The 15,391-nt window shown below is 52.2% G+C and overlaps 1 protein-coding gene across 3 annotated transcripts in view; it reads left to right on the plus strand.

Annotated features, from left to right (window-relative positions):
* The window catches only part of ormdl2 (ORMDL sphingolipid biosynthesis regulator 2), a 209,000-nt gene that overhangs the window by 192,116 nt on the left and 1,493 nt on the right, over positions 1 to 15,391 (plus strand). The window contains exons 1-3 of one of the 3 annotated variants that reach the window (XM_070869690.1): positions 7,707 to 7,868; positions 11,751 to 11,935; positions 14,250 to 14,401. In XM_070869690.1, the coding sequence (XP_070725791.1) occupies positions 11,762 to 11,935; positions 14,250 to 14,401 (326 nt within the window). In that variant the 5' untranslated portion in view covers positions 7,707 to 7,868; positions 11,751 to 11,761. Of the gene's footprint in view, positions 1 to 7,706; positions 7,869 to 11,750; positions 11,936 to 14,249; positions 14,402 to 15,391 lie in introns of those variants that run through there. The other 2 variants (XM_070869691.1, XM_070869688.1) reach the window with 2 other exon arrangements.

Raw genomic sequence — 15,391 nt, forward strand, 5'->3', positions numbered from 1 at the left:
CTCCAGCCCCTACACCCCTCCCGATCTCTCTAACCTCCTCCAGCCCCTACACCCCTCCCTATCTCTGTAACCTCCTCCAGCCCCTACACCCTCCCGATCTCTGTAACCTCCAACAACCCCTACACCCCTCCCTATCTCTGTAATCTCCTCCAGCCCCTATACTCCTCCCTATCTCTCTAACCTCCTCCAGCCCCTACACCCCTCCCTATCTCTCTAACCTCCTCCAGCCCCTACACCCCTCCCTATCTCTGTAACCTCCTCCAGCTCCTACACTCTCCCTATCTCAGTAACCTCCTCCAGACTCTACATCCCTCCCTATCTCTGTACCCTCCTGCAGCCCCTACACCCCACCCTATCTCTGTAACCTCCAACAACCCCTACACCCCTCCCTATCTCTGTAACCTCCTCCAGCCCCTACACCCCTCCCTATCTCTGTAACCTCCTCCAGACCCTATACCCCTCCCTATCTCTGTAACCTCCTCGAGCCCCCTACACCCCTCCCTATCTCTGTAATCTCCTCCAGCCCCTACACCCCTCCCTATCTCTCTAACCTCCTCCAGCCCCTACACCCCTCCCTATCTCTGTAACCTCCTCCAGCCCCTACATCCCTCCCTATCTCTCTAACCTCCTCCAGCCCCTACACCCCTCCCTATCTCTGTAACCACCTCCAGTCCCTACACCCCTCCCTATCTCTCTAACCTCCTCCAGCCCCTACACCCCTCCCTATCTCTGTAACCTCCTCCAGCCCCTACACCCTCCCGATCTCTGTAACCTCCTCCAGCCCCTACACCCCATCCTATCTCTGTAACCTCCAACAACCTCTACACCCCTCCCTATCTTTGTAACCTCCTCCAGCCCCTACACCCCTCCCTATCTCTGTAACCTCCTCCAGCCCCTATACCCCTCCCTATCTCTGTAACCTCCTCCAGCCCCCTACACCCCTCCCTATCTCTGTAACCTCCTCCAGCCCCTACACCCCTCCCTATCTCTGTAACCTCCTCCAGCCCCCTACACCCCTCCCTATCTCTCTAACCTCCTCCAGCCCCTACACCCCTCCCTATCTCTGTAACCTCCTCCAGCCCCCTACACCCCTCCCTATCTCTGTAATCTCCTCCAGCCCCTACACTCCTCCCTATCTCTCTAACCTCCTCCAGCCCCTACACCCCTCCCTATCTCTGTAACCTCCTCCAGCTGCTACACCCCTCCCTATCTCTGTAACCTCCTCCAGCCCCTACACCCCTCCCTATCTCTGTAACCTCCTCCAGCCCCTACACCCCTCCCTATCTCTGTAACCTCCTCCGGCCCCTACACCCTCCCGATCTCTGTAACCTCCTCCAGCCCCTACACCCCACCCTATCTCTGTAACCTCCAACAACCTCTACACCCCTCCCTATCTCTGTAACCTCCTCCAGCCCCTACACCCCTCCCTATCTCTGTAACCTCCTGCAGCCCCTATACCCCTCCCTATCTCTGTAACCTCCTCCAGCCCCCTACACCCCTCCCTATCTCTGTAACCTACTCCAGCCCCTACACCCCTCCCTATCTCTGTAACCTCCTCCAGCCCCTACACACCTCCCTATCTCAGTAACCTCCTCCAGCCCCTACACTCTCCCGATCTCTGTAACCTCCAACAACCCCTACACCCCTCCCTATCTCTGTAACCTCCTCCAGCCCCTACACCCCTCCCTATCTCTGTAACCTCCTCCAGCCCCTACACCCCTCCCTATCTCTCTAACCTCCTCCAGCCCCTACACCCCTCCCTATCTCTCTAACCTGCTCCAGCCCCTACACCCCTCCCTATCTCTGTAACCTCCTCCAGCCCCTACACCCTCCCGATCTCTGTAACCTCCTCCAGCCCCTACACCCCACCCTATCTCTGTAACCTCCAACAACCTCTACACCCCTCCCTATCTTTGTAACCTCCTCCAGCCCCTACACCCCTCCCTATCTCTGTAACCTCCTCCAGCCCCTATACCCCTCCCTATCTCTGTAACCTCCTCCAGCCCCCTACACCCCTCCCTATCTCTCTAACCTCCTCCAGCCCCTACACCCCTCCCTATCTCTGTAACCTCCTCCAGCCCCTACACCCCTCCCTATCTCTGTAACCTCCTCCAGCCCCCTACACCCCTCCCTATCTCTGTAATCTCCTCCAGCCCCTACACTCCTCCCTATCTCTCTAACCTCCTCCAGCCCCTACACCCCTCCCTATCTCTCTAACCTCCTCCAGCCCCTACACCCCTCCCTATCTCTGTAACCTCCTCCAGCTCCTACACCCCTCCCGATCTCTCTAACCTCCTCCAGCCCCTACACCCCTCCCTATCTCTGTAACCTCCTCCAGCCCCTACACCCTCCCGATCTCTGTAACCTCCTCCAGCCCCTACACCCCACCCTATCTCTGTAACCTCCAACAACCTCTACACCCCTCTCTATCTCTGTAACCTCCTCCAGCCCCTACACCCCTCCCTATCTCTGTAACCTCCTCCAGCCCCTATACCCCTCCCTATCTCTGTAACCTCCTCCAGCCCCCTACACCCCTCCCTATCTCTGTAACCTCCTCCAGCCCCTACACCCCTCCCTATCTCTGTAACCTCCTCCAGCCCCTACACCCCTCCCTATCTCTGTAACCTCCTCCAGCTGCTACACCCCTCCCTATCTCTGTAACCTCCTCCAGCCCCTACACCCCTCCCTATCTCTGTAACCTCCTCCAGCCCCTACACCCCTCCCTATCTCTGTAACCTCCTCCGGCCCCTACACCCTCCCGATCTCTGTAACCTCCTCCAGCCCCTACACCCCACCCTATCTCTGTAACCTCCAACAACCTCTACACCCCTCCCTATCTCTGTAACCTCCTCCAGCCCCTACACCCCTCCCTATCTCTGTAATCTCCTCCAGCCCCTACACCCCTCCCTATCTCTCTAACCTCCTCCAGCCCCTACACCCCTCCCTATCTCTGTAACCTCCTCCAGCCCCTACATCCCTCCCTATCTCTCTAACCTCCTCCAGCCCCTACACCCCTCCCTATCTCTGTAACCACCTCCAGTCCCTACACCCCTCCCTATCTCTCTAACCTCCTCCAGCCCCTACACCCCTCCCTATCTCTGTAACCTCCTCCAGCCCCTACACCCTCCCGATCTCTGTAACCTCCTCCAGCCCCTACACCCCATCCTATCTCTGTAACCTCCAACAACCTCTACACCCCTCCCTATCTTTGTAACCTCCTCCAGCCCCTACACCCCTCCCTATCTCTGTAACCTCCTCCAGCCCCTATACCCCTCCCTATCTCTGTAACCTCCTCCAGCCCCCTACACCCCTCCCTATCTCTGTAACCTCCTCCAGCCCCTACACCCCTCCCTATCTCTGTAACCTCCTCCAGCCCCCTACACCCCTCCCTATCTCTCTAACCTCCTCCAGCCCCTACACCCCTCCCTATCTCTGTAACCTCCTCCAGCCCCCTACACCCCTCCCTATCTCTGTAATCTCCTCCAGCCCCTACACTCCTCCCTATCTCTCTAACCTCCTCCAGCCCCTACACCCCTCCCTATCTCTGTAACCTCCTCCAGCTGCTACACCCCTCCCTATCTCTGTAACCTCCTCCAGCCCCTACACCCCTCCCTATCTCTGTAACCTCCTCCAGCCCCTACACCCCTCCCTATCTCTGTAACCTCCTCCGGCCCCTACACCCTCCCGATCTCTGTAACCTCCTCCAGCCCCTACACCCCACCCTATCTCTGTAACCTCCAACAACCTCTACACCCCTCCCTATCTCTGTAACCTCCTCCAGCCCCTACACCCCTCCCTATCTCTGTAACCTCCTCCAGCCCCTATACCCCTCCCTATCTCTGTAACCTCCTCCAGCCCCCTACACCCCTCCCTATCTCTGTAACCTACTCCAGCCCCTACACCCCTCCCTATCTCTGTAACCTCCTCCAGCCCCTACACACCTCCCTATCTCTCTAACCTCCTCCAGCCCCTACACCCCTCCCTATCTCAGTAACCTCCTCCAGCCCCTACACTCTCCCGATCTCTGTAACCTCCAACAACCCCTACACCCCTCCCTATCTCTGTAACCTCCTCCAGCCCCTACACCCCTCCCTATCTCTGTAACCTCCTCCAGCCCCTACACCCCTCCCTATCTCTCTAACCTCCTCCAGCCCCTACACCCCTCCCTATCTCTCTAACCTCCTCCAGCCCCTACACCCCTCCCTTTCTCTGTAACCTCCTCCAGCCCCTACACCCTCCCGATCTCTGTAACCTCCTCCAGCCCCTACACCCCACCCTATCTCTGTAACCTCCAACAACCTCTACACCCCTCCCTATCTTTGTAACCTCCTCCAGCCCCTACACCCCTCCCTATCTCTGTAACCTCCTCCAGCCCCCTACACCCCTCCCTATCTCTCTAACCTCCTCCAGCCCCTACACCCCTCCCTATCTCTGTAACCTCCTCCAGCCCCTACACCCCTCCCTATCTCTGTAACCTCCTCCAGCCCCCTACACCCCTCCCTATCTCTGTAATCTCCTCCAGCCCCTACACTCCTCCCTATCTCTCTAACCTCCTCCAGCCCCTACACCCCTCCCTATCTCTCTAACCTCCTCCAGCCCCTACACCCCTCCCTATCTCTGTAACCTCCTCCAGCCCCTACACCCCTCCCGATCTCTCTAACCTCCTCCAGCCCCTACACCCCTCCCTATCTCTGTAACCTCCTCCAGCCCCTACACCCTCCCGATCTCTGTAACCTCCTCCAGCCCCTACACCCCACCCTATCTCTGTAACCTCCAACAACCTCTACACCCCTCTCTATCTCTGTAACCTCCTCCAGCCCCTACACCCCTCCCTATCTCTGTAACCTCCTCCAGCCCCTATACCCCTCCCTATCTCTGTAACCTCCTCCAGCCCCCTACACCCCTCCCTATCTCTGTAACCTCCTCCAGCCCCTACACCCCTCCCTATCTCTGTAACCTCCTCCAGCCCCTACACTCCTCCCTATCTCTCTAACCTCCTCCAGCCCCTACACCCCTCCCTATCTATGTAACCTCCTCCAGCCCCTACACTCTCCTGATCTCTGTAACCTCCAACAACCCCTACACCCCTCCCTATCTCTGTAACCTCCTCCAGCCCCTACACCCCTCCCTATCTCTGTAACCTCCTCCAGCCCCTATACCCCTCCCTATCTCTGTAACCTCCTCCAGCCCCCTACACCCCTCCCAATCTCTGTAACCTCCTCCAGCTCCTACAACCCTCCGAGCTCTCTGCGACCAGGCAGATAAATTACAAATGGGAACTAATATTGAGAAATATACAGGGACTGAGGTTCTCTGCTGAAACTTGACTTGTCCGATCAATATTTTAACATGAAACATGTGTCTGTCAAAGGCCAGAGAACCACATAAATATGCTGAGAAAGTTCTGTGCACCAACTTTCCTTATTCCTCTATGGGTAACTATTGCACTTTAGCAAAACAAGAGCTGGAAACGTTTGCTTTCAGTTTTTGGACTCTGACAGACTTGTTGAAGAAAGTAGATCTATTTTTTGTTCGGCAAAAATCACGTCAAAAGGTGCTGAATAAATAAAGTTCAGACAAGTGACATCGATTGTTAGATTTCACCACCAGTCCGGGGAACGGGGAATGGCGGACAGGAAGGACCAACAGCACAGATTTTCTGCAGTTTCTATCTGAATGGTTTAGAAACAGGTTTTTGTGCAGACACAAAAAAAAAATTTCTATTTGCATCTAATTTTCCAAGTTCAGCTCATTATTAAAAAGATACGTAGCTTTCTGTGTGAATTTGGTCGAGTGCAGCGAGCACACTCGCGGTGAGAATGGAAAAATGACCCTCAAGGCAAACTTAAAGGGTTGTGGACAATTGAAAGGCAGTGTCAGAACGGGCTGGGGATTCAGAAAGCCTTTGGAAAGATTCAGAAGGCCTCAAAGCACATTAGCGGCCTCTGCCAAGGCAGATGGGATTTGGAGGTAGCAGGCAGCAGTGGAGGGAAAGGTGTCAGCCGTGGCTCAGTGCTCTCACTCTAAGTCAGGAGGTTGTGGGTTCAGTCCCACTCCACGGCACAAAATCCAGGTCAACACTCGAGTGCAGCACTGTCGGAGGGGCAGTACTGAGGGAGCGCGGCACTGTCGGAGGGGCAGTGCTGAGGGAGCGCCGCACTGTCGGAGGGGCAGTACTGAGGAAGCGCCGCACCCCGGTGTCCTGGGCCAATATTTATCCCTCAATCAACATCACTAAAACAGATTATCTGGTCATTATCACATTGCTATTTGTGGGAGCTTGCTGTGCGCAAATTGGCTGCTGTGTTTCCTACATTACAACAGTGACTGCACTCCAATTGGCTGTAAAGCGTTTTGGGACGTCCTGAGGTTGTGAAAGGTGCTATATAAATGCAAGTCTTTCTTTCCAAGGTGCTGTTATGAGTGTACAGGCACATGTCGGAGCAGCCTCCTGTTTGATGGCTGCTGAAATGCAGGTGGAGCTGCATGAGGAGAGTTGCCTGCAGCACCATCCTCGTAGGTTAGTGTTGCAAAGACTGGCAGACTTGTGTCAGGACCTGCAGATATGGTCAGAGGCCTATGCCAGCTGTTAATCTCCCTGGCATGTCTTGCTTCCTGCATTGCCACCAAAATCATGATATACTATGATTGGGTGAAACATCCAACATTATGTTCATTGAAGGATTATTGACCTACGACTGTCAAGGCGAAGCACCTCTGTCTGCAGACGGTGCTATTTGGGTACTGGTGGGCAAGCACTGGGTACCTGCGTGAGAACACCAGCGGCAGGTCGGGGCCATAAAAGGAGCGGAGGAGCGGCGACTGGGAGCAGTGTGGAGGCGTACTACTCCAGGGAGCAGCACGAGCTGCGACAGCAGCGAGGAGCGACGTCATCAAGGTCCAGGTTGGTGATTGGAGCGTGGGCAGGCACAGCAGGAGCGGCGAGATCGGGGCCATTATCAAACAATGGGTGCCAAGCCGAAGAGACATTGGGAGGGGCCAACCAAAAATTTGGATGGGGTGGGTTTTAAAGAGTGTCTTAAAGGGGGAGAGAGGCGGAGAGGTTTAGGGAGGGAATCACAGAGCTTGGGGCCCAGGCAGCTGAAGGCACGGCCACCCATGGTGGAGCGATGGGATGGGGGATGTACAAGAGGCCAGAATTGGGAGGAACGCAGAGATTGTGGAGGGGCTGTTGTCGGGCTGGTGGGTTAGAAATAGGAAGGTCATGGAGGGGTTGAAACATAAGGATGAGAGTTTTAAATGTGAGGCGTTGTGGGATTGTAATAAATGCCCTCCCCTCTCCTCTTCTCTCCTCCGAAGCAGCTGAATGTTGAGGCTGGACAGTAATTGAAATAATTTGCTGTAATGCAAGTTTTCGTCCTAAACCAGACCTCTGACCCCAGCCATGCCCACGCCCAGCTGTGGAACAGGTAAAAGGAGCCAATTGTCCCAGGCAAGACGGAGCTCAGATTCAGCACCACCAGCACATGTTGGCACCACACCTTGGTACCATGGGCACACAAGAAATTCTGAAACCAAGTGCTAATCTTAAAAAAATCAAAACTTGTTCACTTTTGGGACCCAACATAAAACTAGAAACTACCAATCGCCCCCTGTCAGCGGGAGAGCAGATGTTGGTGAAGCTCTGTATTTTCAGTCGGCCTCCCCTCCCGTCGCCTCTTGTCTCCGCCACTTGAATCGTTGACTTTAATCAACCTCCGTGCAACTGGCCGTGATTGACGTGGCGGCCAACCAATTACAGGGCGAGCACAGGCCGATCCGCCAAACAGCGGCTGCTGGAGGCGGAGTTTGCAACGAGAGGTTCGGTTGAGCGGAGGCACATTTCCTGGTCGCAGTTAAAGGAGCTGGTGAGTGGCGCCTTGTTCTGGGTGTCGGTACTTTTAGAAATGCTTTTGAATGTGTTGTATCCGTTTCTTTTGAGTTGAGCAGATACGTGACATGGTGACGGGGCTTTGCTGTTTGAAGGGACGGGGTTCTGAGCCTGGCTCCGGCAAGAAACTCCAAATCAGTCCAGCAGTTTCAGCATGGTCAATTTCACCTCGCTCCCTGCTCCATCCTCGTCTTATTCTTTGAAACAAAATCGCCAAACATTTGGGGAATTACTTGGTCCTCACCAACCACTTGTTTCAGTCCTGGCAGGAATTTTACTGGGCGTGGCTGCACCTCGCCTGTTGCTCAATGTTTTAAAGGGATTATCTTCCCATTTAAAAAAAAAGGCAATTTTTTTTTCAGTTGATGGAAAATATATTTTTTTGTTGTCATAATGTCAAGCACAAGTGACACTGTTGATACTTCTAACACACCTTTTATTTTGGCCTGTTAGGGTCTGACCCATCGCCATCGTCACAGTGAAAGGGTCTCCATACCAAACTGCTGCCAGGGAGAGTCTGTCTTTGCCTGACCTACAGTGCACAGTCTCCCCTCCTACAGGGACTAGATCCAGAAAACTCCTTCCCCCCCCCCCCCCACACAGGACCAAGTGCAGAAAACTTAGGCGAAGGTCGGCAAGAGTCAAGAATTTGGAATGCCAACTGTGCCAAGGGAGAGTTTAACCAGCTAATACCACACACGTTGTTAAGTCAGAGTATTCCTGCTTGACCAACTAGGTCTACCTTACCCATTAGGATGTTGGTTATCTGGAGTTGGGTGGAAAGAATTCTAGCTCCCAGCAACAGCTGTTTCTCCAGGCTGGCTAGTCAGTCTTCAACAGTGTCCCAGATGACTGTAGAGTTGCGTGGCACCGGTATCAGACCAGTGAGTCTGCCATAGAGGGCCTGAATTCCATGGCTGGTGGTGACATCTTGGAGCCATCTCGACCCCCAAAGCTTATCCCTCCTCCAAGGAGGATACAATTTACCTCAGTGTGTCGTGTGTTTGCAAACAAACGAAAAAAAGCTTGTTAGCCGCTTTTTTGCCCCTTAAAATATGTTTGGCTGGTCTCTCCATTTGTGCACACCACAAAGTTTCAATTGTATTACTGTGCAGCTGATTTTATCACTTCTCCACATGCCAGTGTTCAGAGGCCTGAATCCCACCAAAAAAACTCCCCAAATCAGCTGATTCGATGATATTACCTTGGCTTACTTGTGGGGTCTCTGATGTGCTGCACTGCCTTTTGATGATTTAAAAAAAATAACAACTTGCATTTATATAGTGCCTTTAGTAGTAAAATGTCCCAAGGAACCAACAGGAAGTACAGATGCTACCTTAAGAAACTGCACCAACTCATTTCTGCTCCAGTGTGTGTGTCGCAAATGTTGCCTGCATTTAAATGAGAGGGCGGCGGAAAACCCTGGGGCAGCCCCACTCTGCGCACAATGCGCAAACAGCACCAGGAGGGCAATTTCATCCCCAAACCTGGCAATTTTGCATCGTCTACTTGTGCCCACTGTGAGCTGGGCGGAGATTGCCCAGACCCATTTCACACTGGGTGCAACACATTTGGCATCTTCTCACCTCACCGTGGCTGAGATCAGGAGTTCACCACGTGGCTGTGCTCGTGAAGCTTGTGTTCCTCCCCTTCCCACCAAGCCACGATGAGGGGAGGTGGGGAAGAGGGGCTGTGCCTTCAGAATAATAAACATTACACAACGTGAACTGTGACCTTTCCATTTAAACTTATCGTAAATGCGCTAAGACCTTGAATCCAATGACAGTCTCACTGAGAGAAAGCAGTGAACAATGCAAGCCTCCCTTACAGACCCTGTTCTGTCCAGGTTCATTGATGGCCTTTCTAACCAGGGAAGGTGCTGTCAATGACTGCCCAGTGACAACGATTCTGAATCTTTAAGAATGTCCTGTGTAGAACCCATTGTCTTTTTTTGAAATGCCAGCGGAATTGTTTCTGATGTGGAATATTTAATTGTAAACTGTAGATTGCAAAGTGCCGCAGTACAGCGGGACCTGGGGGTACTTGTGCATGAAACACAAAAGGATAGTATGCAGGTACAGCAAGTGATCAGGAAGGCAAATGGTATCTTGGCCTTTATTGCAAAGGGGATGGAGTATAAAAGCAGGGAAGTCTTGCTACAGTTATACAGGGTATTGGTGAGGCCACACCTGGAATACTGCGTACAGTTTTGGTCTCCGTATTTAAGAAAGGATATACTTGCTTTGGAGGCTGTTCAGAGAAGGTTCACTCAGTTGATTCCGGGGATGAGGAGGTTGACTTATGAGGAAAGGTTGAGTAGGTTGGGCCTGTACTCATTGGAATTCAGAAGAATGAGAGGTGATCTTATCGAAATGTATAAGATTATGAGGGGGCTTGACAAGGTGGGGCTTGACAAGGTGGATGCAGAGAGGATGTTGCCACTGATAGGAGAGACTAGAACTAGAGGGCATGATCTTAGAATAAGAGGCCGCCCATTTAAAATTGAGATGAGGAGGAATTTCTTCTCTCAGAGGGTTGTAAATCTGTGGAATTTGCTGCCTCAGAGAGCTGTGGAGGCTGGGACATTGAATAAATTTAAGACAGAAATAGATAGTTTCTTAAACCTTAAGGGAATAAGGGGTTATGGGGAGTGGGCGGGGTAGTGGAGCTGAGTCCATGATCGGATCAGCCATGATTGGGAGCAGGCTCGAGGTTGCCGTGTGGCCGACTCCTGCTCCTATTTCTTATGTTCTTATGTAAGCAGGCAAACTGAAGATTACTGCTTCAGATTCCGACTCCAGTCTCAAACTCTGCCATAGAGAGCAAAATGAATCCAGATACAGTCAAATTCTGGCAAATATATCGGCATTTCCTGCAGCTCCAAGGTCCAGACAATCCAATATTCTCGTCTGCTATAATTGGGGCAAGTGATTTGTTTCAGCACCATAGTCTGTGAGTTTCCAGGGATTCTGTGTCACATGTGTCAGCCATGGCTCAGTGGGCAGCACACTCTGAGTCAGAAGGTTGTGGGTTCAAGTCCCACTCTACAAACTTGAGTGCAAAATCTAGGCTGACACTCCCAGTGCTGTGCTGAAGGAGCGCCGCACTGTCGGAGGGGCAGTACTGAGGGATTGCTGCACTTTTGGAGGGGCGGTACTGAGGGAGCGGTGCACTGTCGGAGGGGCAGTACTGAGGGAGAGCCGCACTGTCGGTGGGGCAGTACTGAGGGAGCGGTGCACTGTCGGAGGGGCAGTACTGAGGGAGCGCCGCACTGTCGGAGGGGCAGTACTGAGGGAGCGGTGCACTGTCGGAGGGGCAGTACTGAGGGAGCGCCGCACTGTCGGGGTGGTACTGAGGGAGAGCCGCACTGTCGGAGGTGCCATCTTTCAGATAAACCGAGGCCCCTTCTGCTCTCTTAGGTGGACATACAAGATTCCATGGCACTATTGAAAGAAGAGCAGGGGAATTCTCCCCGGTGTCCTGGGGCGAATATTTATCCCTCAATCAACACTAAAATCAACAGATTATCTGGTCGTTCGGAATCTTTCTGTGCGCAAATTGCCTGGCTGGATAACTGCAAGGTCTTTGGTTCTGTTTGCTTTTCAAGTACGGCAACTTTGCATCAAAAAGTCCTAGAGTTAGTGAAAATACTGGCTTTGTGGGGAATGGATCTGAGTAATATCATCACTTATCCTGTGCGCAATAATTGAAAAACACGCATAACTTTTGCTCTTTGTGATTTGGGGTGAAGTGTATCGGTTCAGTTTAGCCGCTTGTGCAGACAGATCCCAGCAGTTGCAAGTGGAACACAGCCAATGAGAACCTTTCTTTTGGTTTTGAACTTTGCCCTTCTTTAAAGTAGGAGACAGGATGAATGTTGGCGTGGCCCACAGTGAGGTTAATCCAAACACCCGGATAATGAATAGCCGGGGAATCTGGCTGGCCTACCTCATTTTAGTCGGAATTCTCCACATCGTCCTCCTGAGCATCCCGTTCTTCAGCATTCCGGTGGTGTGGACCCTCACTCACGTCATTCACAACTCGGTGAGTCCGGGAGAGTGGGCGGGAAGTGGTGCCTTTGAAGGAGTAAAGATTAACATAACGGTATAATCGAATGAGGCAGCGGTGGCAAGTTTGCTGTATTCCCGTATTCAGCCAGGGGTGGTGGTACCACAATTGGCCACATTCCCCAGGATTATGGTTGGGGGGGAATGGCCAGGGCTGCCCTTCCTGATCACTATTCAGTCATTCCTGGTGGAATGTATGTGTGTGAATGTTGCTGACCATAGGATCAAGCTCGCCTTTGATTTCCCTCCCGGCATGGCCTATGTTTGCACATGAAGGATGGCCATTTGGGTGTGCTGGTGGTGTAGGGACCCTGGCTGATCTTTCCCCTCCATGACTCGGTGGGGGGGGGGGGTGCATTTGAACTGCCCGTACCCCTCATCATCATCATCATAGGCAGCCCCTCAGAATCGAGGAACACTTGCTTCCACTCCTGAAGTGAGTTCTTTGGTGGCTGTACAGTCCAATACGAGAACCACAGTCCCTGTCACAGGTGGGACAGACAGTGGTTGAGGGAAGGGGTGGGTGGGACAGGTTTGCCACACGCTCCTTCCGCTGCCTGCGCTTGATTTCTGCATGCTCTCGGCAACGAGACTCGAGGTGCTCAACGCCCTCCCGGATGCACTTCCTCCACTTATGGCGGTCTTTGGCCAGGAACTCCCAGGTGTCGGTGGGGATGTTGCACTTTATCAGGGAGGTTTTGAGGGTGTCCCTGTAACGTTTCCTCTGCCCACCTTTGGCTGCTGACTGGTGGGGCTGACTCTGGGACTGTGAAGTACTGTTCCATGTCGTACACTTCATATTTACATCTGTGCTATTTTGCTGCTGTACTTGGTTGTTGCAACCACATTTGAACATGTGGGTTCCTATCGTTGCTGTCCGGTTTCATTGTGAGATTTGTCCATTTTCCGCACTCGCCCTCTTGAATGCACTGACTCTCGCTGGGATACAATGTCCATCTTCTGCCAGTGGCCGTTCTTCATGAGCAGTTAGTGTCAGCGGGCTATTCGATTGTGGCAGCACAACTGAGTCCAATCCCATCCTCTTCCAACTGGATCCGGGATCCTTGGATTTCTGGGAGCGGGCACCATGAGGCAGAGAGACTCCCAGTGTTGAATTATATTTGACAGGATGTGAAATACTCTGCTTACTGTGTATTCTGGGAGTCCGAGGGGCACGAGATGATGAAGATTTCACTACAAACTATGAATTTCTAAACTTAACTAAACAGATCCCTGTTGTCCAAGACTTTAAGTCGGTATAATTTTATTTCCAGAATAAGTTCTCCCTGTTTGGACTTGCACTTATTTGGCTGAATTTTAAAAAAATCATTCTCAGGATGTGGGTGTCACTGGTAAGGCTGGCATTTACTGCCCATCCCTAATTACCCTGAAGGTGGTGGTGAGCCGCTGCCTTGAACCGCTGCAGTCTGTGTGGACTGCCCTGCTCCCTGAACTCTGTTAATGCCCCTTGGAGGGGTGACTATCCTGTTCTTGATTCTTCCCTCCTCCACCCCTGGGAGACAGTGCGAATGGCACTCCGGTGTGTCCCCATTCAGTGCAGCTCAGATTGGGAATGGAGCAGATCAAACCTGTAGCTTCCTGCTGTGAGGCATTGTTCCAGATCAGTGACCATCATGGCACTGGTGCTTTTAGAAATATTTCTTTTAATTTTGGCTGGGTGGGGGGTGGTTTTAGACATCACCAATCCAAGCTTTGTAGAAAACGACACAGACCGAGTTTCTGTTGACTTGATGGACTTCATGCTTCACGTACTGGCCCATTGAACCAAGGCACAGGTTGGCAAGAATGAATGTGTCTTTAATAACACATTGGTCACCTACATAACTTATGAGGATCAATACAATCTCACCAGTTAGTGTTAAATAAAAACTAAAAGCCTCGACATTCCTGTTGATGTCAGTAGACCAACATAATGCGGCGGGGGGGGAGGAATGATGTACGCAGGTGTCAACTGTTTTAAACTGGTTAAAATCTTCACTACACTAGCAGAGGAATGTCAGTGTATGTTACTGACAGGATTTCAAAGCCTAAAGCCTAGGTTTTTAAACCATGAGGTTTTCACATCGAGATCGACTGTTTAAATCCTTCAGCAAGAGCAGCATTGAAAAGATGGAGACTGACTTACAGGCCCCAGCAGTGCTGGATACCATTGGTAACCACCTGGGTTATTCCGAGGTATTTCCGTAATAGCTGACGTCTCCTCCACCCGACACACAAAATGGCAAAGACCTCGGTCAGCACCAAGTGATGTAACAAGTCTCTGTTTGTAGGCAATGTATTGGTTTCTGCATACGGTTAAAGGAACACCATTTGAGACTCCAGACCAGGGCAAGGCACGATTACTCACACACTGGGAGCAAATGGATTACGGGATCCAGTTTACGTCTTCACGCAAGTTTCTCACCATCACTCCAATAATTCTGTAAGTCCTTGTTCTGTTTTTGGTGCAACCTCATTAATTGTTAGAAATAAGACAAAATCTGGAGCTTTATTGCGGGGGAGAGGAAGGGTCCAGCCAGTGGGCTCCATGTTATAGTTGTCAGCTGTGGCTTGGGGTAGCACTCTCACCATTGAATCAGGAGGTTTGAGCTCCACTCCAGAGGCTTGAGCACATAATCCAGGCTGACACGCCGGTGCAGTGCTGAGGAAGCGCCGCACTGGCGGAGGGGCAGTGTGAGGGAGCGCCGCACTGTCAGAGGGGCAGTACTGAGGGAGTGCCGCACTGTCGGAGGGGCAGTACTGAGGGAGTGCCGCACTGTCGGAGGTGCCGTCTTTCGGATGAGACGTTAAACCGAGGCCCCGTCTGCTCTCTCAGGTGGATGTAAAAGATCCCATGGCACTATTTTGAAGAAGAGCAGGGGAGTTCTCCCTGGTGTCCTGGGGCCAATATTTATCCCTCAATCAACATCACTAAAACAGATTATCTGGTCATTATTACATTGCTGTTTGTGGGAGCTTGCTGTGCGCAAATTGGCTGCTGTGTTTCCCACATTACAACAGTGACTACAGTCCAAAAGTACTTCATTGATTGTCATCATCAAAGGCAGTCCTTCGAAGCGAGGATGACTTGCTTCCACGCCAAAAAGGATGAGTTCACAGGTGTTTCAATGATGGACCTAATATTCCAGATCCCGAACTACATCCTGAAGGGTGGAAAGATGCCTGTGTGTGTATTTTTTTAAAGTGACCATTGCACACCAGCCATCACACGGGCTTGACAGAGCGAGGTCTTGGTCCAGTGGCAAGGGTTAACCAGGACTAACTGGAGACCCGCTCTGCTGCACGGACCTAGTGCGCACATATCTCAGTGTGGGCTGGGCCCGTGCTGCCCCTGGGCCCTCGCCTCTTCTCGGCCCCAGATTCACGCCTCTCCTGGGCCCCGGTCACTTTCCTCTACAAACACTTGCTGCTC

The sequence above is a fragment of the Pristiophorus japonicus genome, chromosome X, assembly GCF_044704955.1.
Source record: "Pristiophorus japonicus isolate sPriJap1 chromosome X, sPriJap1.hap1, whole genome shotgun sequence".
NCBI lineage: Eukaryota > Metazoa > Chordata > Chondrichthyes > Pristiophoridae > Pristiophorus > Pristiophorus japonicus.